General features: G+C 39.2%; 1 protein-coding gene across 1 annotated transcript in view; it reads left to right on the plus strand.

The window, feature by feature from the left end:
• PHLPP1 (PH domain and leucine rich repeat protein phosphatase 1) overlaps positions 1–21932 on the plus strand; it is a 214717-nt gene that overhangs the window by 116060 nt on the left and 76725 nt on the right. Inside the window, exon 4 of the mRNA XM_068563442.1 lies at positions 17891–18057. Within this exon, the coding sequence (XP_068419543.1) occupies positions 17891–18057 (167 nt within the window). The remainder of the gene's footprint in view (positions 1–17890; positions 18058–21932) is intronic.

The following is a 21932-nucleotide window of genomic DNA, read 5'->3' on the forward strand; positions in this document are numbered from 1 at the left end:
TACAAAACCACAAAATACCCAGAGAATTGTTACAAATTTCCCCTTTTCCTCTGACCATTTTTTCTTATAAGCAGTCTAATCTTGTACCATCTCCCTTTCACCTTTTCAATTTCTGCCTTTTGAATGGTTTGATTTCTTTTTTCGTCTTAATTATTTTTACCATTTTATAGTCCTCTGTTTAAATAAGATTACCATGACCCGTGAAACAAAATACCTCTATGTGTGTGTATGTTTGTGTGTGTGTGTATGTGTACTAGAACCCACAATAAACTGATAAATAAGATAAAGAAATGCTGGTATTTCAGGTGCTGTGTGTGAGAACGTTTTTATATCACATTTGTAGAATTATGTACAGTGGGTTAGATGGCAGTACTTTGTGCCTTGGTTTTGGGTGTGTTTATGAAATGATGAAACCTCCCTAGGGTTCAGAAACATTACAGTGGAATTTGCTTTCATATTTTTGAATTTATAATCCAATTTGTTATTCAAGTTCAGTGTGATTCAGACTGCTTCGTGATGTAATTATTTGTCAAGTGAATGAATAAGGAATAACTTTGTAGAGCAGTTAAGAGAAAATTAGAGAATAATGTCTAGAAAGTCTTTTTGACATACTGGGCTCATTTGAATTATCAGGGGGAGAAAACTGTGTTCTCTGATGATACAATATACTTAGGAACATTAGTTCCTCCTTTTAGGAAGAAGCAATGGACAGAGTTTAGGTTGATAGGACTTTGAATATTCTCCCAACCTAGTAGGCAAATGGAGGTTCTAAACGTACAGGACAGCACCCCTACTAGAGAAAAAGGGAAAGATGACACTTCTCCTTCAGACTTGCATGTAGAATTAATGTGATATTAGAGGCAACTAGTATATCTGTCTAGTTGTTTTAAAATTACTCTTGTTGTTGCAAATGTGAGGAGAAAAATATTATATAATATCGTGCTTTTAACATTAAGTGGTTGTATGGGTTCAAAGCAATAAGTCAATGGCCCATACTCTATTCAGAATAAAATGCCAAACTATGGTCAAACTGCAGTTTAAATTTCTGTCTATATGGAGATGTTGATTTTTTAAGTAAACTTTTTTTTTAGGAGTAATCTTCTATTTACAGAAAAGCTGCAAGGACAGTATAGAGAGTTTCTGTATACTCCTCACTTGGTTTCCCAGACATCTAATATTACCGTGATACATTTGTCAAAACTAAGAAACCAACATTAGTACATTACTCTGAAATTATTTGGATTTCACTAGTTTTTCCATTAATGTTATTTTTCTGTTCCAAGATCTAATCCAGGGCACCACAGTGCACTTGGTTGTCATTTCTCCTTTGTCTCCCCTGATCTCTGACAGTTTTTCAGTCTTTCTTTGTTTTTCATGACCTTGACAGTTTTGGGGACGTAGTGGTCAGGTATTTTGTAGAATGTCCTATATGGAGATGTTTTGACCTTTTATACCAAATGCAGTGTAATAGCTGCTTTACATTCTTTTTCGAACAAGTCAGAGGTATAAATTCTTAAACAGACATGGATAAGGATGTAAATAAAAGTTTATGTAAATTATCAAGCTTACCAATGACAGATTGCTTTGATTGAAACAATAATAACAGAAAGATTAATAGGTATTGAATTTAATGGTCTTGTATATTAAACATCCACACAATTGATAAATCACTGTTCTAAAGCCAGCAAGAATTTATTAAACACCTTCTGTATGTCAGGTATGTATTTTATGCACTAGGATACAGCAAAGAACAAGTCCAGTTTCCCTCTCTGGGTAGGGCTTATACTGGAGAGACAAATGATAAATAAGTGAACAGAGAAGAAAGAAAATATCAGTTAATCATCATGCTATAATACAAAGTGATATGACAGAGAATGATGGGAGAGGAATAACTCTGAGGAGGGGACATTTAAACTGATACTTCAATGAACGAAATATCTGATTATTTAAAGATCTGGTGGGGGTAGCTTTGCAGGTAGTGGGAGAAGGGAGTGAGAGAGCCCTAAGACTGGAAGGAGGGATGGTGAAGGTCAGAGAAGACAAGGGTCTTCTGTTATAGAAGAGGATGAAAAGTCTGGATTTTGTCATTGGCATAATGGCAAGCCATTAAAGAGTTTTCTTCCAGAAGATTCCATGATCTCACATCACATTGGCTGTTGTGTAGAGAATGGATTGTGGAGGGCAAGAATAGAAGCAGGGGGGCCTGACCGTCAAGAGGCTCTTGTGGTGTATTCTAGGCAAGAGGTGAAGGTGGAAATGGAGAGAAGTGAACAGATGTGTTTTGGGGATCAAGTGACAGGTTTACTGATAAATTACATAAAGAGCATGAGGAAAAGGGAAACATAAAGAATGACTTCTAGGTTCTTTGAATTGCTGTGTAGATTGTAGTCTCAGTCAGAAACCATAGCACGAATTAGACTCCATATTTGTGCCTTTAAAACTCTAGCAAAATACAGTTCTTCACTTCAAAGAGCTTCTGTTCCTAGGGAGACAGCAGAGAGGTGGAGTGCAAGAGGAAGATTATTAAATATCTCTTAAATAAGGTGTGAAAAATGTTGATTTCTAACTTGTGGCAGGTGATCGTAAGTGTCAAGTGTTAGCTTGGTTAGTACTCTTCCCTGTTGCTGGTTGGTTAATATGCCATTTCTATGGTCTAATAGGGTGGTGTCTCTGTAATGAGTCTCTCACTCCGATTATCCAAACCTTGAACTGGTTCAGACATCAGACCTCTCAGTAGGAGGGGGTTGGGGGGGAGAATTGTGACACAGGAGCACATGATGGTGGCAGGATGAGGAACAGGAATGTTGGTGTGAGTTTCCCTTTACCCTCATTATTGTATGGCTGTTAGGAACCATCGGATAGGTACGTGCTGAAATGTAATGTAGCTACACACATGTACATACACAAGACTGCAGCTTACATTTCACACTTCCAGGAGGGAGGGGGGACTTCGAGTTAATTACCTTAGATTACTAGTATTAACAAGTACTCAACTGGTAGTTAACTGATATTAACTAGGACGAACTTGAATCAGAACCTTAACCTCCCCTCCCTTTAGAACTGCTCTGAATGTCTGGGGAGGCCAAATGGTGTAGGAGTAAAGAGTTTGAGTCTCAGCTAAGGAGACCTGGGTTCTAACATTTACTGGCCGTGTGACTGTATCTAAGTTTCTAAATATTAGGCCTTTTCATTTGATAAAGGAAATAATAATAGCACTTACCTCTTAGTGCTTATATGAAATATGCATGTCATGGACTTACACTGGCACATAGTAAGTGTGTGTGTGTATGTATGACTGACTAAATAAATACATAAATAATTTTATGACCGTCATTCCTGCCATCATCACTGACTGGCTGGACAATATATTTTTTAAAAAATATTACCTGTTTTTATGTTTATTTTAAGCATAAGACACACATATGCTTAGTTTATCTGAACAAGGAACCTTCTGCTGCTCTTAACCAGGACAGCAGCCTTTTGGGGTAAAGTAATTAAGCATGGCAGACATTGGGGAGAAAGAAGATTTCTTCCTGAAAAGTCAGGGTTAGGGGATAGAGGGCAAATATTTTAATAAATGCAGATTTTAGATACAGTGTCTTCCTTTTCTTCAACCCTTAAAACCAGATACACATTTCAAAAATTTTTAGAAGTTGTTATACTTAGTGAATTAAAGGGGAAATGAGCTGTAATGGTCTGATTAAAGAGGTTAGGTATTATAGGAGGAATAAGTGAGAGAACTCCCTATTTGGGTATGAAACCCATATAAAATATGGCCACACTCTTTAAACTTTGTATGTTGAGGAAAATCCTATGATAGTGTCTTTTCCTTTAACCCCACATCCTGGGAGGGTAGATTGGGGCTGCTGGAAAGAGGATTAGAACTCGGTCCCTTTGGGATATGTGTGTATGGGAAGCGTGGAGTGGCACCGGCTGACGGACAAGCCACTTCTGCTTCTAGCTTCCCCTTTCCATTGTCTGTTCTTCCTTATATGTAGGTCTTAGGAAGGTATACAGTTTAGTCACACTCAGGGTTACTATGGAAACAGTTTCTTTTTCTTTTCTTCTTATTGAGGAACAAAACATTGACAGAATGGATTGTCCATATCCTGATGTTTAAATGAGGATTCATTTTAATAATTGTCTGAAAGAAAGACAAACCAACAACAGAAAGAAATATCTGAGTTTCTGATTCTTAATGACTATCCTCACCCCAGGGTGGGAAGACAAAAAGAAGCAAATTCCAATGATTTTTGAATTAAAATGAATTAGATAATTAATTTAAAATAAAAATTCTTTATTTTCAGTTTATGCTTCTGGATCTTAGCTACAAGAAAAATGTTATTCTTTGTTCTAATTTTTTTAGTTGACTTTGTGAACATATATAAAAGGTTATTAATTAGCCGTGTTCTACCAAGACAGGCTCTTATATACTTATTATTTTTTAAACTTAATCTTAGCCCTTAGTTTTTGCTTGCCAAAATAACACCCGAGGCTGTCCCTTTAGAGTTTTTAATTTGGGGCGGGTGTTAGTGGTAGTTACTGTGGAAGAAATGGCTCCTTTGGGAGGATTACAATGTTGATTTTAAAGTCATCCCTGAAATATTAATGCACGGCACGCTTTAAAAATTCAGCAAACATCCTGTTGTATGCTGTGTAGAACGGACTCTGCTAGCTCAACATGGGTACCTGTCCAGCGTGTCTTCAAAGTGGTTGGTGGGGCAGTGATGCGAGGGCGAGGGTAGTAGTTGAGGGAAGAACAGGAATTGCAGAAGTGCTCCAGTCAGGTGTACGAGTGACTTTACAGAAATGCTGCCCCGGCTGTCCCTCTTTGTGGCCCACTTTTTGGAGTACATTGGTTTTAGACATGTTGATTGATCCTGTGGATTCTCTTCAAAGTTAGTCTCATGTGAATCTATAGCCTAAGTCGTACTTATTTTTAATTTAAAGCCTTAGTCACTTCTGGGACACTGTATTGTCCCACATTAAAGTCTGTTTCTTGATTTCAAGGAAGCTTAAAAGGGGATTTAGATCACTGATTTGGTGTTGTGCATGAATGTGGGGTTATTTGTTTGTTTTTGTTGTTTTTATTCCAAGTGAAAAGCATTTATTTATTATTAGTTAATTAATTAAAGTATGCATTAATGTGTTTTTAACTTTTCATTATGGAAAATGTCAAATATTTAGAAGTAGAGATAATATGCACATACCTATTACTCAGCTTCCCCAATTCTTAGCTTGTGGCCAGTTGTGTTATATGTATATGTTGTATGGCCCAGTGGTATAAGTTGACGCCTCATAAGGCCACTTAGTTTGTCCACATATCTCTTTCCTTGTTGATCAGTGGTTAACAGGCTGGCAGCTGCCAGCGACGGTGGCTTTCACAGTGCTTATCTCTCTGGCTATCTTTCTTTTAGTATTAATCATAGTATTTTAATTCTAGGCCATCTTTTTTTTTTTTTTTAAATGAAAAAAAGTCACCACGTTAAAGTTTTGGTTGCCGTGATATTTTGGTTCACCCTTAATACGCATAGTGTAGGCAAGTCAGGGCAACATCTCATGCTGAATTAACGATCACGTGAAATGATGAGTAAACATCACCCTTTAAATAAGAATAAGATATATGGTGAATCACAGTTGAACTTTTGCTTTCATGTGCTTAAAAAGAGTGTTTTATTGTCCAGATTTTACTCAAAGAATACTTCACTAATCACAGAGTCAAATCAATCTGGTGGAATAGGATTGTTTCCAGCATATAAATTTGTGTCATTTGATGTAGTTGCAAGGAACCCTTTAAGATCACTTAGTCATCTTTTGCACATATTTACACATATTTTGTCTCTTAATTTGAAGTGTAATTTAGGGAGTGTTCTGCTTTTTGTCAGCATGGTTAGTCACTTGTCTTTTAGGGATTTTGCTGTTGCTGGTTACCTTGGGGTTATAAGGGTAAGAAGCTGTACTCTCAATCCTGTTCTGCTAAGGAGTCCAGGGCTTAAAGGGGCTTTTTTTGGAAACCCTCCCTTCACATTTTATACCCATTCTTTAGATAAAGAATCAAGGGCCATTTGACCATGACAATCTAGCAAGTCTATGGCAGAATCTGAAGTAGAATTGAGGGTCTGAGTGACATGGATTTTAGTTTATAAAATGTCACCCCAATCCCTAGAAAATTGCTCTTGTACCAATTCTGTAGTGAAGATATGAGAAAAGTTTGGAAATTCAGTGTATGAAATATTTAGGTACAGGAAGCTTCAAGGAGGTAATGAGCAAGCTGAGTTTGAAGGATGAATAGGAGTTCACAACAAAGACAAGGGGAAAGAGCATTTCAAGGAGAGATAAAATATCTACAGAAGTACAACTGTGTAAAATGTAAATGTGTAGTCATATCACAGATGTCTGAGCAACGTGAAAAAGGAAAAAATGGAAGCTAAAGTTAGAAAGTACTGCCCAGGACTTCCCTGGTGGCGCAGTGGTTAAGAATCCGCCTGCCAGTGCAGGGGACACGGGTTCGAGCCCTGGTCCGGGAAGACCCCACATGCCACGGAGCGACTAAGCCCGTGCGCCATAACTACTGAGCCTGTGCTCTAGAGCTTGCGAGCCACAACTACTGAGCCCATGCGCCGCAACTACTGAAGCCTGTGTGCCTAGAGCCCATGCTCCACAACAAGAGAAGCCACCACAATGAGAAGCCTGTGCACTGCAACGAAGAGTAGGTCCCACTCGCTGCAACTAGAGAAAGCCCGCGCACAGCAGTGAAGACCCAACACAGCCATTAAAAAAAAAAAATCTTAAAAAAGAAAAAAGGACTGCCCATCTGGATAGTATCCTGCTCATTCCATTTTATTTTCTTGGGAAAATTTGACTATTTCACCAAACATCATAATTAACTTTCCAGTATAGTTACACAAAAATTCATATTGTGGAATCTTTCCTTATTATAGATATAAATAGTTTATGAAATTAGGGAATTTAGAAATTCTACTTTGAATTTAAACTAAAGATAAAGTATTTTGGATTACATTAAATTTTGTTTTTCTAATACATAATACTGTGATTTAGTGGAAATATTAAAATGGTCTCTTTGCAATTATAATTATGCTTCATCTTATTTCCACATTGCTAATCCCTTCTTTTTTTTTCTATAGTAACTATTGGTTCTGAAATCCTAGTGAATATATCCCTAAAGAAGGGGTTTCTCCTTCATTCTAAGTCATTTCCATTTAAAATTATTTAAATTTATTTTCTTCAGAGCTTTTCAATCCACTTTTATACAAATGAAAAAGATACCTAGTTTGCTTACTGTATCCTGACAGAAGCAGCATGCTTTGTGAAACGGTGCTGACTTGTGTACTTTACATGTTAAACTCATCCCATGTGTCTCCATCTTCCCTTCTTCTGTCTTCCCACCCTCCCTCCCCTGTTCTGTCAACAGCTCTGTTGTTGGGGGGGACAGAAAGTAGTGAAGGGGGAATGAGAGAATATTTATTCCACCGTTTCTCTGTGCTAGGCATTCTTCTAGGCTCCACTTCTAGCGTCAGGACTTCAGCAAATGGAAGAAATGTGTTCCTCATGTGTATTTTATCTGTATGTTGTTATCTTTAGTAAAATACATTTTAGGTTTTAAGGGAGGAACATACAGCTGTGTTTTTTTGTTTGTTTTTTGTTTTGTTTTAATAAACTTATTTATTTATTGACTTTTGGGTGCACTGGGTCTTCGTTGCTATGCACGGGCTATTTTTAGTTGTGGCGATCCGGGACTACTGTTCGTTGTGGTGTGCGGGTTTCTCATTGCAGTGGCTTCTCTTGTTGCGGAGCACGGGCTCTAGGCACGCGGGCCTCAGTAGTTGTGGCGCATGGGCTCAGAAGTTGTGGCTCGGGGGCTGTAGAGTGCAGGCTCAGTAGTTGTGGCACACGGGCTCAGCTGCTGCACGGCATATGGGATCCTCCCGGACCAGAGCTCGAACCCATGTTCCCTGCATTGGCGGGTGGACTCCTAACCACTGTGCCACCAGGGAAGTCCCTACAGCTGTGTTTTAAAGTTACAGCATGTTATTTTAAGATTGGGAAGGGCCCTTGTAAAGTAGTCGCCAAAAAGGTAATATTACTTGTAGTTTTCTGGAACAGTTGCCTTAACAATTACTTGGCATTTTCTTTAAAAGTGTTCGTTAACCTTAAAGTCTAGTCATCATCAAGTGGCTCTTAGTTGAGAGAATTAGAATTTAAGATTTGAGAAGGACCTTGTGGACTCCCAGACTTACCTCCCTCCTGGAAAAGGTCTACAGCCTTTCAGATACCTATAGTGTCTGACAAGACAGCTCTTCCTTCGAAGTGAGCTGAAGTCTTTATCCCTATACCTTTGACTCACTGACCCTAGTTTTGCCCTCTGGTTTAACAAAAGGTAATCGTACTCACTCTCCTATTTGATAACCTCTAACTATTGAAGTTTCTATGATTTCTGTGCCCTCCCCCACCTCTTAGCAATCTACTTTTAGGAGAAACATCTCTGGTAATTCCAACAATTTCGTCATCACTTGGTTTCCAGATCCCTTCTCTAGCTTTTTCCTTTGGGTGCTCTGCAGTTTCTTGATATACCTGCAGGTACTATCTGATGAGCACAGAGTATGTGACCGTTGTTTTCCTTGCTTTAGACATTATGTCCAAAGGGAGTTAGTTATTCATTCATGAGGTCAACACAAAAATAAAAAGACTCTTTGTTTTTCCCCCCAAATTGTTAATAGATATATTTTGTTAACAATAAAATCATTTAGCCGACTGAATTGATGCAGTAGTGACAACAAATAGTGATAACTAACATTTTGGTAACTTTTTTCTGTGTGCCAAGCGCTATTCTAGATGCTTTATAGTATCCCTGTGAGGTCGGTGCCCATAACATTGTGTGAGGTCGGGCTTTACCACAAAAGGAAATAACCTTTGAGGAGATATTATCATCTCCATTTTGCAGATGAGGGAACTGAGATGTAAAGTATCCAGCACTGCTTTATGCAGGGAGTTCCTCTTCCTTGCTTTTTCTTTAATTGTACTTCCAATGTTTTACAGTGGCCTGAAGGGGCAAAACAAACCAAGATTCAAATAATAACTGAGATTTACTGAAAATGTCAAAGAGAAGTACTTCAAATACACAGTTGTCAGTAGAATCCAGGCAGCTCAGTATTAGAATAAAAGGTGATTTACCAGGCAGTCTATTGACTGGGGTGTGCTGCTAAGGACACTTGAGCATGGCCACGGATCACTGATCTTCTTAAATAATGACCAAGACGTATTTAGGAAATCTGAGATGCCTTCTGAGTCACCCAAAGCAAATTAAATTGGTTTCAGTGTTGAGGGGACTACTGTTGTCTGACTTCAAAAACCGGTCAAGTATTGCTATATCAGGAACTTAGCATATATGATTAACCAGATCTCTACATCTGGTCGTCTTATATTTTGAAGTTAAATCATTTTAATCTGATGAGTGTTTAGACCAATGTAAAAATACATAGTATCTTAAGAGTTTAGTTTCTGTGATATATTTACTTACCTTGGAAGACCCCAATATTTGTAACCCAGAGTATTGGATTATCTACAACTGCTCTGAGCAGTTAAATTCTTCTACTCACTGGTCTTGTATGTTAGACTGGTACTTAACCAATGAGGTGTATGTGTCATTTGTATTTTAAATGGAAAACAAGTAGCCTGTTTCTAAGAGAGAATCATTTAAGTGTGCATTTATGTTACTTATTTTAATAGAAAGTTAGAATGTAAGTTTTTTGTGGTTAGCAATCTTTTCCCTTCTCCTTTGTCGAGGAGATGCTCGCTTTGGGGGAATGCTGCCGTGATGGAGCTCAGAGACACTCTCAGGTGGTCATATTCTAAAGAGCTTGTTTACACATATTTTGCCAATAAGGAAATGAGGAAGGAACTCTGAGTTCAGATTTGATCTCCACCCAAGCCAAGCTCTATTTTTCTTTTCTTACTGAGAAACACAGTGGGCTTTGTGTGTGTGGAAGGAAGATGACTGTTAGAGGGAGACGGTTAGTGATTCTGGAGGCTGCGGGTACCATCTTCTCCGAGCCTCTCACACTCAGAGAGGGTGAGGTGCCAGGTGTGCGTTTCTAGTTTAGGCTGTACCACGAGCTCGTGGGACACATCCTGCAGCTCTGCCTGCTCCTGATGGTGCGGTGCCAGTCTCTGCACTGGTGCCTGGGAATACCTGCCCATCTTGGCGCGTGAGGGGACCGTCAGTGCCGGAATGGCCTGGGGAGCTCTGGGGTTTGTGTCCTGTGCTCTGTGTGTTCCTACCGCACCATTGCATGTGCATTTTGGAATTATACTTGTTAGATGTCTGTGCCTTCAAGGGACCCATTTTTTGAAGACGAAATGTGCATGTTTCCAATATCAAGTCCAGTGTCTGTTTCATAAAGACAAATGGTAGATACATGTTGAAAGGTGCACTCATCCCCTCTACTCACCTGCAAAGAGAAGTCGGGACGCCTGGGAGGAACTCTCAGTCTAACTGTCTCAATATTTTTCTTTATTGTTATAGCCTGGTGCTTTTACAGTGAGCCATGTGTTTTATTTATTTGTTTGCTTATCTGTCAATCAGTCATCTATCTAATGCTTCTCTTTTCTTTCTCTCTCTCTTTTTCTGTCTCTCTTCCCCCCCTCCCTTCCTTCCTTCTTTCCTTTTCCAGCCTGCAGCTCTCTCCATGCTCTATTATTCTTTGGTCCCTTAACGATGTTTTAAGTGGTACCTTATAGTTTTAGTAAGCCTAATCTTAAAATCGTAGACCCCTCCCTTCCCTGAATAATTTGCCCTCAGAGAGTTCTCTCTCTCATTTTTGTCTGTCAGTGATAGCCTCTCCACATCTTCGTGTTTGTCTTCATTGATTTGATTACATCTGGTGGTTTGGAATGGTGTGTAAATTTGTGTATATTATTTCTTGGGTTTAAAATTTTTTCATATCATTTACTCATTTAAGGCAAAGAAACGATAAAATACCAGAATTCCAGGTAGAATTTACTAAGTCCCAAATTGGCAGTTTGATGTGCCCCTATTAGGACATTATTAATGTATATATTGTAATTAATTTTATAGGAAGGTTTTCTGCATCTGCTGTTAAACAGATTTTATAAAATGATAATTAGTACAGGATCAAGAAATGAGATGTCATTGTGAAAATGTCTGGAGTCAAGTTAAGGCATTTCCTATATTTGTAGAATTTTTTTAAAGAAATGATTGCATGTTTTGGAGCAGTGACAGCTTAAAGTTTATTAAAATTGGAAATTTTTTGTTTGATATTATTATAAAACTTTATTGATGAGGATGAAATTGAAAATAAGTCATTAGAGTGCTTAGCTAAGAAAGATGAATAAACTCTATTCTAAATTTATATTCTCCTACTTCATGTCTTCCCAAAGCATCTTTGGGGGGTGAGAATTAAAACTAAGTCAGTTGAGGTTAAGAATTTTTTACAGAAGTTTGGTAAACTCCCCAGAGACTATCCCTGTAACCAGGGCATAGTTTCCCAAACCACTAAAGGCTAGGCCAGAGCAATTAATGACTCATAATGCCAGTTTACAGCAGTATTTTACTTTGCACAAGCGGAATTATTTGTGCTATTTCAGCTGCTTTGACCAAGCCTTTCAGAATCATTTTGTTCAATTTTGAGCATGCTTTGCACATAATAAGGATAAATACCACTTCACTAAAATATAGTGGGGACAAAAAAATCACGTGAATGTTATTCTGAACTTTCCATTGCTTATAAAAGAAGATTGTCCACTAAGTGAACATCAGGAATAATGTGAGTAATGCAGAGTGCAGTCCTGTTGCAAGGGAAGATGATAATTTTGAAAGCACGGAGGGGATAGGTTAGGACTAGGGTAGATATATTGGTTTAGAAATGCAACCCAGCTAGACTCAGAGCAGAGATACTTGATACAAGTGTGCTAACGGTTGGTAAAGAAACGACTCAGGAAAGTGTCAAGCTGAGTAGGATGTTAGAACTGTGTAGAAGCCCAGTAGGTAATCTGGAAAGTTTGTTGTTCACATTATCATTTTTATGGTTAATCTGCAATGGTCTTTGGGGGAAATATTTTGAGGGCCCAATGAGCTTTTGGTTCATATGTGTTAACAAGTCATTTGGAAAAGAAGACAACGTGAGCCAGTGGTTGGGGTTCATGTTCATTTTAATGTATCTCCGAAAGTACAGAGGTTTATGGAGGAAAAAATCCCATTTGATTTACTAACTCTAAATTATTAGCCTTAAAATTTTTTGTTGTTAATATAAACTAGCACTGATTTCCCAAGCCATGGTTACTTGAACTGATCTTCTAAAACTTGAATCCATTCATGTGCGGTTCATTGATGGTCTGTGAGGGATGACATCAAATCGTCTTTGCTCTGGGCTGAGGGTTATGTTAGGATTTGATCGTGGCAATTAGAGGAGCCTCCCTTTGGGTAGGACTTGAACTGTGTTGGGGCCCTGACTCCATGGCATATGCTGTCATTCAAACTCTGCTGCTGCTTTCACTGTGTGACCTTGGGCACACCCTTTAACGTTCATCTTTGAAATGGAGATAAGTCCTTACTATGCTGAGTTATTGTGAAGATTAAACTTAACATTACATCTAAAGAAGAGTGCCCCCTAAATGTTAGCTGCTATTTTGTATTACTATTAGGGAAAAAAAAAAAAAAAAAAGCTAGAATAATAAAAGGCTACTTGCTCTGAGGTGTATACAGGTGGCTTTCTCTTTTTTTAAATTTCTTACCTTGAGGAGGATCTTAGTTTTAACAGGTGCTATCTAGGTGGGTCACAGCCTCTTTGGGTAGCCCTTTTGGTAGTTTTTTCATTTGGGAGTGCAGCAAAACCTCTTTGTGGTGGTGTCCTTACGTGCCCAGGCTGATCTGGGGGAAAGCGTTTAAATCTCCCCTTTGTTGCAGGGCGTGGCACTGGGCAGAGGTGCAGCTAGCGGTAGTAGCTCTTGTGGTCGCCTTGGCCGCTCATTGCCCCACTGCCATCATGGCATGTCTAACTTCTGTCCCCGCTGTCCCTGTTCCCCGCTCTGCTGCGACTCCCACAGACCACGTTTGCTTGCTGTAGCTTTGTTACTGTGCTTTCCTCCCCCTTGTTTCCAGCGGGAACAGCTTGCGGTCCAGAATGAGGAAAGAAATCAAATAACCACTTGACATTTAATCATTATCTTGTAGCTGTCCAAAGAGAGTATTCAGTATGATGCTTCAGCTGAAATGGAATGTGTCCTCTACAGAGTAGTCCCCACATGGAGGAATACACCAGATGGGTCAGATGCAAACTGGTGAGAAAGGAAGGGTTGTAAAGTAGTCCCCTGTCATTCTTCCAGCAAATACTTCCTGAGGGTCGTACTAAGTGCTGAGCACAGGGCACATTGTGAACAAAATAGACCCAAATCCCTTCTTTATGAGCTTACAGTCAGAGACAGAGACTCTTCTGGAACCTTTCCACGACGGCCCATTTTGCTCACATGAAAAACCAGAATCTTTTTTTTTTTTTTAATTTATTTTATTTATTTTTGGCTGCATTGGGTCTTTGTTGCTGAGCGCGAGCTTTCTCTAGTTGCGGCGAGCAGGGGCTGCTCTGTGTTGCAGTGTGTGGGCTTCTCATTGCAGTGGCTTCTCTTGTTGTGGAGCGCGGGCTGTAGGCATGCAGGCTTCAGTAGTTGTGGCACACGGGCTCAGTAGTTGTGGCTCACGGGCTCTAGAGCGCAGGCTCAGTAGTTGTGGCGTACGGGCTTATTAGTTGCTCTGCGGCATGTGGGATCTTCCCGGGCCAGGGCTGGAACCCATGTCCCCTGCATTGGCAGGCGGATTCTTAACCACTGCGCCACCAGGGAAGCCCAAAAAGCCAGAGTCTTTACAATAACCTAAGAGGCGGTACAAGATCTGCTCCCCGCCCGCAACCCCCTTACCTTTCTGACCTCATCACAGGTCACTCTCCCCTGTCTTAACTGGTCTTCATGTTGTTCTTAGAACAGACCAGACACACTCCTTTTTTAGGGCCTTTACACTGGCTACTTCCTCTGCCTGGAGTGTTCTTCTAGATAAATCCTTTCAGCTAACTTCCTCATGTCCTTCAGGTCTAAATGCCACCTTTTAGGTGAGGCCTGTCCTGACCAACCTATATAAATTACAACCTACAACCTTCCCAACAATCCTGACCCCTTTTTCCTTGCTCTATTTTTTCCATAGTAGTTACCAATTTTTAACATATAATATACTTATTTGTGAGATAAGTTTAATGAGGGCAGGGATCTTCTTATTGTTTACTGAAGCATACTAAGTGCTTACCTAGATCAGTAATAGGCATATAGTTGGTATTCAATAAACATGTTGAATGAAAGAAAATGAAAAGTACTATGGAAAAGAATTAAGAAGGGTGTACTAGTTTCCTATGGCTGTTGTTAAAAATTACCAAAACCTTGATGACTTAAGACAACAGAAATTTATTCTCTCACAGTTCTGGAGGCCAGAAGTTCAAAATCAAGGTGTCGGCAGGACTGTGCTCCTTTTGAAGGCTCTAGGGAAGAATCTATTCCTTGCCTCTTCCAACTTCTGGTGGTTCTAAGCATTTTTTAGCTTGTGGCCCACATCAGTCTCTTCCTCTGTGGTCACATTGCCTTTTCTTCTCTCTCAAAATTCCCTCTGCCTGTCTTATGAAGATGCATGTAATTATATTTAGGGCCCTTCCAGATAATCCAGGATAAGTACCTCCTCTCAAGATCCTTAATCACATCTTTCGTCATGTAAGATAATATTCACTCTTTTGCCATGTAAACTAATATTCACAGATTCTGGGGATTAGTATGTGAACATACCTTTTGGGGGGCCACCATTCAGCCCACTACAAAGGGTTAGGGGGATCCTTGAGTTACAGGGGGAAGAATCGTCTCTGATGCACCACGTAGTAGAACACTAGGATGCGAGGAAAGCCAGGAGACTGCTGTCATCCATTTCCCCCCTTTTTACTGAAATTTTCATTGAGATTACATTATTTTTTTCCAGTTAAACACACACACACAGAAGAGCACAAAGGATAATATTACAATTTCCACGTACCGGTCTTGGCCTCCCCAGTTGTTAACATAGTGACATAGTTCCTCCATATCTTCCGTTCTTTTCTTTTTCTTCCATTCTTATTATAAGTAAATCGCATCACAGCTAAATTCCAAATCCCCTACACTCCCATTCCTGTTTCCATTTCCCTCCCTGCTCATCTAGAGGCCGTCACTGTCATTGATTTGGCATATGCCCAATGCATAGTGTGTAGCTTTACTGCACATATAACTATTCATACATAATATATGGAGTTGTTGTGTGTGTTTATCTTAAAAATGATTTTCATACATGGCATTATAGTGTATGTAACATTCTGCAGCTTGCTTTTTTTTTTTTTAATCAATCCAGGTTGATAAATACAAATCTAGTTCAGTCATTTTAACTGCAGCTCTAAGTGGCAGGTTCTCTCTCTCTCCTGGCTTTAGAATATATATCCCAGAGAAGGCCTTTGATTAGCCTAGCCTGGGTCACATGCCAGTACCTGTTGGATCAATCTGTGGGTTCTGCACTGGGGGGCTCTGATTGCTCGAGCTGGGAGTACATGCCTGCTGCTGTAGCCATAGGGTCAGCCTATGCTGCCGCTCTCGTCAGAATCACATGCATTTGAAGGATTGTTATAGAAAGGAGTGGAAAAGGATTTGGGGCTGACAGAAACACAGATTGCCACTTGAGTTTCAGCCTTGAGCTTGGACATCAGGTCCTCTGGGAAGCCTTCCCTGACTCCTTAGATTGTGCTCTGTGCCCTTGCACTTAACGATTATTGAAACCATTGTCAAGTAGTATATTAATTCACCTCTCCTTGAGGTGCACTCCTTTAGGGCAGACTGTGTCTGTCTTGTTTTACTCCTGTACCTCAGGAAATGGAAGGTCTGACACACCATTCCCTCCTCACCACATATTTTTGCCTGAATGATTCCACCGAGTATAACTTTCAACCTCACTTCCCGTGAATGGGTTCCTGCCAGGGAATCTTGTGTGGCTGTGACATGTTTGCACCTACCTTTCTGCCCATTAAATTCTGGCTTTTTTTCACATCATTTGGTTTTTGTGGGTGACTTGGCCTGTTTTGGATTTTCTTTTTCTTATTTAATAGTGAGAATTCAAGGAAAGATGAAATTGCTAAAATGCAAACTCAGACTTCCTTTGTAAAATCTTTTGAGTTGAGCCCTGCCAGGCCTTCTTTCATCCCACGGTCCCCTCAGCTTTCATGTGTGCACAGCAATTTCTTTCTAACCTCAGACATGCCATCAGCAGAATGTGTTTTATGCAAAGTTACTTCTGAATACCTTTTTTAGCATCAGGAGAATGTGGGTTCCAATGGGTATAAGATGTATTTGGAAGTAGTTGTAACAATCATAAATGGTCATAGCAGTCACCAATTACTGAGTGCTTTTTCTGACCAGGCATGTAGATGGAGGTGTCATCTTTATGCCTGTTATACAGGTGAGAAAATGGGAGCTTGGAGAGCTCAGTGATGCACTCAAGTTCTCTCAGCTCCTGAGTGGTAGAGCCGGGATGCGAATCCACACACTGACACCAGAGCCACACTCCTAAGGACCATGTTCTGCTGCCTTTTATAATCATGTAAGAGTAAAGCTAGGGTTTGAAATGTAAAATAGATAGCTAGTGGGAAGCAGCCTGGCACAGGGAGATCAGCTCGGTGCTTTGTGACCACCTAGAGGGGTGGGATAGGGAGGGTGGGAGGGAGGGAGACGCAAGAGGGAGGAGATATGGGGATATGTGTATATGTATAGCTGATTCACTTTGTTATACAGCAGAAACTAACACACCATTGTAAAGCAATTATACTCCAAAAAAGATGTTTAAAAAAAAAAAAAGCTGGTCAGCTGGGGTTTGGAAATGGAAAAGGACATCAAACAGATCACAAATAAGGAACGGAGTTTTTGCCATAAAGCTTTGGTAAAGATAAAGAGCACGAGGAGGAATCAACCCAGATCTTAGAACAATAACCCCACAGCCTCTGTGAGGGAAGAAGGAGCCAAGGTGTGTGTACGTGGGCCTGAAGCCACGTGCCATGGCATAAACTGGCGCCACAGTCCCTGGAATGTGGGAGAGAGAATACACGCTGCCCAACGCTTTTTCCGCTTCCAGCATGCCCTGTAGCCCTGGGACTCTGGCTATCATAGGAGCCATTTAACCAGGAAAACTTTGAATATGTGGATAAACATTTAGACATAAAACAAATTTCACTTAGAATACTATGTGCAGCAAAATGGAAACTGTGGGAGAGGCAATGCGAGAAGTTCAGAGCAGGCAAGCAGTGGAATCTGATTATGCGCTACCACTATTATTAAAGATATGTACAAGGCCACTGATCCTGCGTTTCTTTGTGCTGTTTTAAATCAGTATATACAAGGGCTTTCGTAGGTTCTGTGTAGATCTTAGTGTCTATCTCCCAACCCTGTATTTACTCTAAAGTCTTGTATCATTTAGCTCTGAATTCTCTTACCATGAATGTTTTCAGGAACATAAGCCCTACAGTTGGAGGAGATTACTGATATCACTGAACTTGATAGGATAACCTGTGCTCTTTGTAACCTGTCTCCTATACTAGGTTACTGTAAGTACCTTCCACGGAGGGACACTGTTTCCTGCCTTTGTAATACTTTGCTCAGTTCTATCTAAGTAAATACTCTTGGTTTATATTTGAATAATGGTGCTAATTGCATAGCGGGTCTCTGTTCCCAAATGGGGTTATCTTGTTTCTGTCCATGGAAAACAGTTATAGGATAAAGGATGGTATGAAAATTGAGTTGTGTTTTTATCCCTTTCTAGGTTGCATCACAGCGTATTAGCTCAGTGGACCTCTCATGTTGTAGCCTGGAGCATCTGCCTGCCAACCTCTTCTACAGCCAAGACCTCACTCATCTCAATTTAAAACAAAACTTCCTAAGGCAGAGTCCCAGTCTACCAACTGCAAGGGGGCTCAATGAACTGCAAAGGTGAGCATGCAGAAATGGGTGGATAATTAGGAAGGGGAGGGGGGGTGTCAGCTTCTGGTTGTTTCTTGAATATTCTGACTAAAAAGCTACAGTTAGTAACCTTTCTCTTTCAGAGGGCAGGGTAATAGGACTTTAGTAGTGAAGACATTTTCAGTTCTCATTCTGAAATTTTTTTCAAGGTCTCTGCCTTTGAAATGAATGATTTATGATAGTCATTAACTGGATAGATTTGTATAAGAAGAACACTTCTCTTTAAATCACTTGTATTTCTTAACCTGTCTACAGATAGGTCTGTGAAAAGTTGATATTTGCTGTGTTACTTCTGAGCTATAGGGGTTTGGTCAGATTAATTACTTCTTTCAAAATTTACAAAAGGTCAGTTTTTTCCATGAAAAGATATTTCCTTAGAAATTTAAGAACGAAAGTTTAAATCCATTAATACCACATCATCTGGGTGATTACTGTATAGGTTTCAAGAGTCACATGTTAAATGAAAAGGGTCTGCTCCTCTAGTTAGAGGGAAGGGACTTTATTTGCATTTATCTGAAACAGATTTAAGAATTTACCATGTTCATTTCATTTTCTTTTTTGGAGCAATGATCAGTCTTGATTCTGTGGTAAATGAAACCTCTGATATATACTTGTTGCAAATATGTGAGACTATAACTACAGAATGATACAACTTTTAAATAAATAATGGATATTTCATTTGTTCTTAAATGATTGATAATGATCAGAGATTAAACTATGGAAATTAACCATTATGATTATGTGTTTATGGTTTTTTAACATCCAGAAAGAATAATACAATAAGTATTTATATAAAGTTTGTGCAGACATGTAGAATAAAGGAAGAGTATTTTAATTTTCTTTTCAGATGATTGTGAATATTCTTCTTTGATACTATACCAAAACTTGACAAGTGGTAATTTCTTAAATGTTGGTTTCAGTGTGGAATGTAAAATCCTATCAGTAGACTTTTAAAATTCTTTTACATTAGGACCCATTGATCTTTCTCGTACTTTGAGTGGATCTTTGCCCATACATCCTTTTGTTGCATTAAGTATTGGTCATTTGGAAAATACTGGTTTGTTGGATAATAATGAGATTCCAGATGTTAATGTATTTCATTATGCAGTTTCAAAAAATGACAGTTGTTAATATCACCACTGATCCCAGCAGAAAAATCTTTAAGTATTGGGAAGTTGTCAGGCTCAGTGTGGAAACAAGTTTTCCAAAATTTTAAATTTCAGTTGAAAGCTTGAAGGCTACCCTTGGCAACAAATACTGTCAGTTGTTTTTCCTGAAGTGACCTTCTTACTTCATTGTAGAGAAAACGCCTGCCAAATACCCAAGTCTGAATACTGAGTTTGTCAGTTGTTCTTTCAAGTAAAAGTGGTATTCCATGAACATTGTGACTAGTTTGGCTCACAACTCAAATAATCGTACAAGGGTTTTCCTTGGGATAACCATCATACTTTATATACAGCAGAAGTGCTTTATGTGTACTTCCCATTTTATCACCCAGAAAATAAAAAAGATAATGTATTCAGCGGTTGAGATGTAATACAGATAACTTTCTTGCATCATCAAGGACATTTTTAAGTAAAATTGGCATTATGCAATGTTTTTTGAATTTTTGAATTTTATTTTATTTATTTTTTTATACAGCAGGTTCTTATTAGTCATCCATTTTGTACGCATCAGTGTATACATGTCAATCCCAATCTCCCAATTCATCACACCCCCCCCCCCACCCCCCCGCAGCTTTCCCCCCTTGGTGTCCATACGTTTGTTCTCTACATCTGTGTCTCTATTTCTGCCCTGCAGAACGGTTCATCTGTACCATTTTTCTAGGTTCCACATATATGCGTTAATATACGGTACTTGTTTTTCTCTTTCTGACTTACTTCACTCTTTAGGACAGTCTCTAGATCCATCCAGATCTCTACAAATGACCCAGTTTTGTTCCTTTTTATGGCTGAGTAATACTCCATTGTATATATGTGTCACATCTTCTTTATCCATTCGTCTGTTGATGAGCATTTAGGTTGCTTCCATGACCTGGCTATTGTAAATAGTGCTGCAATGAACATTGGGGTGCATGTGTCTTTTTGAATTATGGTTTTCTCTGGGTATATGCCCAGTAGTGGGATTGCTGGGTTGTATGGTAGTTCTATGTTTAGTTTTTTAAGGAACCTCCATACTGTTCTCCATAGTGGCTGTATCAATTTACATTCCCACCAACAGTGCAAGAGGGTTCCCCTTTTCTCCACACCCTCTCCAGCATTTTTTGTTTGTAGGTTTTCTGATGATGCCCACTCTAACTGGTGTGAGGTGATACCTCATTGTACTTTTTATTTGCATTTCTCCAGTAATTGGTGATGTTGAGCAGCTTTTCATGTGCTTCTTGGCCATCTGTATGTCTTCTTTGGAGAAATGTCTATTTAGGTCTTCTGCCCATTTTTGGATTGGGTTGTTTGCTTTTGTGATATTGAGCTGCATGAGCTGTTTATATATTTTGGAGATTAATCCTTTGTCCGTTGATTCGTTTGCATATATTTTCTCCAATTCTGAGGGTTGTCTTTTCATCTTGCTTGTAGTTTCCTTTGCTTTGCAAAATCTTTGAAGTTTCATTAGGTCCCATTTGTTTATTTTGTTTTTATTTCCATTACTCTAGGAGGTGGATCAAAAAAGATCTTGCTGTGATTTATGTCAAAGAGTGTTCTTCCTATGTTTTCCTCTAAGAGTTTTATAGTGTCCAGTCTTACATTTAGGTCTCTAATCCATTTTGAGTTTATTTTTGTGCATGGTGTTAGGGAGTGTTCTAATTACATTCTTTTACACGTAGCTGTCCAGTTTTCCCAGCACCACTTATTGAAGAGACTGTCTTTTCTCCATTGTATATCCTTGCCTCCTTTGTCATAGATTAGTTGACCATAGGTGCGTGGGTTTATCTCTGGGCTTTCTATCCTGTTCCATCGATCTATGTTTCTGTTTCTGTGCCAGTACCATATTGTCTTGATTACTGTAGCTTTGTAGTATAGTCTGAAGTCAGGGAGTCTGATCCCTCCAGCTCCGTTTTTTTCCCTCAAGACTGCTTTAGCTATTCGGGGTCTTTTGTGTCCCCATACAAATTTTAAGATTTTTTGTTCTAGTTCTGTGGAAAATGCCATTGGTAATTTGATAGAGATTGCATGGAATCTGTAGATTGCTTTGGGCAGTATAGTCATTTTCACAATATTGATTCTTCCAGTCCAAGAACATGGTATATCTCTCCATCTGTTGGTATCATCTTTAATTTCTTTCATCAGTGTCTTATAGTTTTCTGCATACAGGTCTTTTGTCTCCCTAGGTAGGTTTATTCCTAGGTATTTTATTCTTTTTGTTGCAGCGGTAAATGGGAGTGTTTCCTTAATTTCTCTTTCAGATTTTTCATCATTAGTGTATAGGAATGCAAGAGATTTCTGTGCATTAATTTTGTATCCTGCAACTTTACCAAATTCATTGATGAGCTGTAGTAGTTTTCTAGTAGCATCTTTAGGATTCTCTATGTATAGTATCATGTCGTCTGCAAACAGTGACAGTTTTACTTCTTCTCTCCAATTTGTATTCCTTTTATTTCTTTTTCTTCTCTGATTGCCATGGCTAGGACTTCCAAAACTATGTTGAATAACAGTGGCGAGAGTGGACATCCTTGTCTTGTTTGGCATTATGCATTTTTAAAAAGAATATTTTTGCCATGATTGCCTGTCAGAGAAGAATATTGTGACAATGGGGACAGTTTGATGCTGCACTGAATTAGCTCCATAGGCAGTAAGAACTCCAGAAGGATATTGTGCTCGAGCACTTCCTTATTGTTCCCTGGAGCTGAT

The sequence above is a fragment of the Eschrichtius robustus genome, chromosome 14, assembly GCF_028021215.1.
Source record: "Eschrichtius robustus isolate mEscRob2 chromosome 14, mEscRob2.pri, whole genome shotgun sequence".
NCBI lineage: Eukaryota > Metazoa > Chordata > Mammalia > Artiodactyla > Eschrichtiidae > Eschrichtius > Eschrichtius robustus.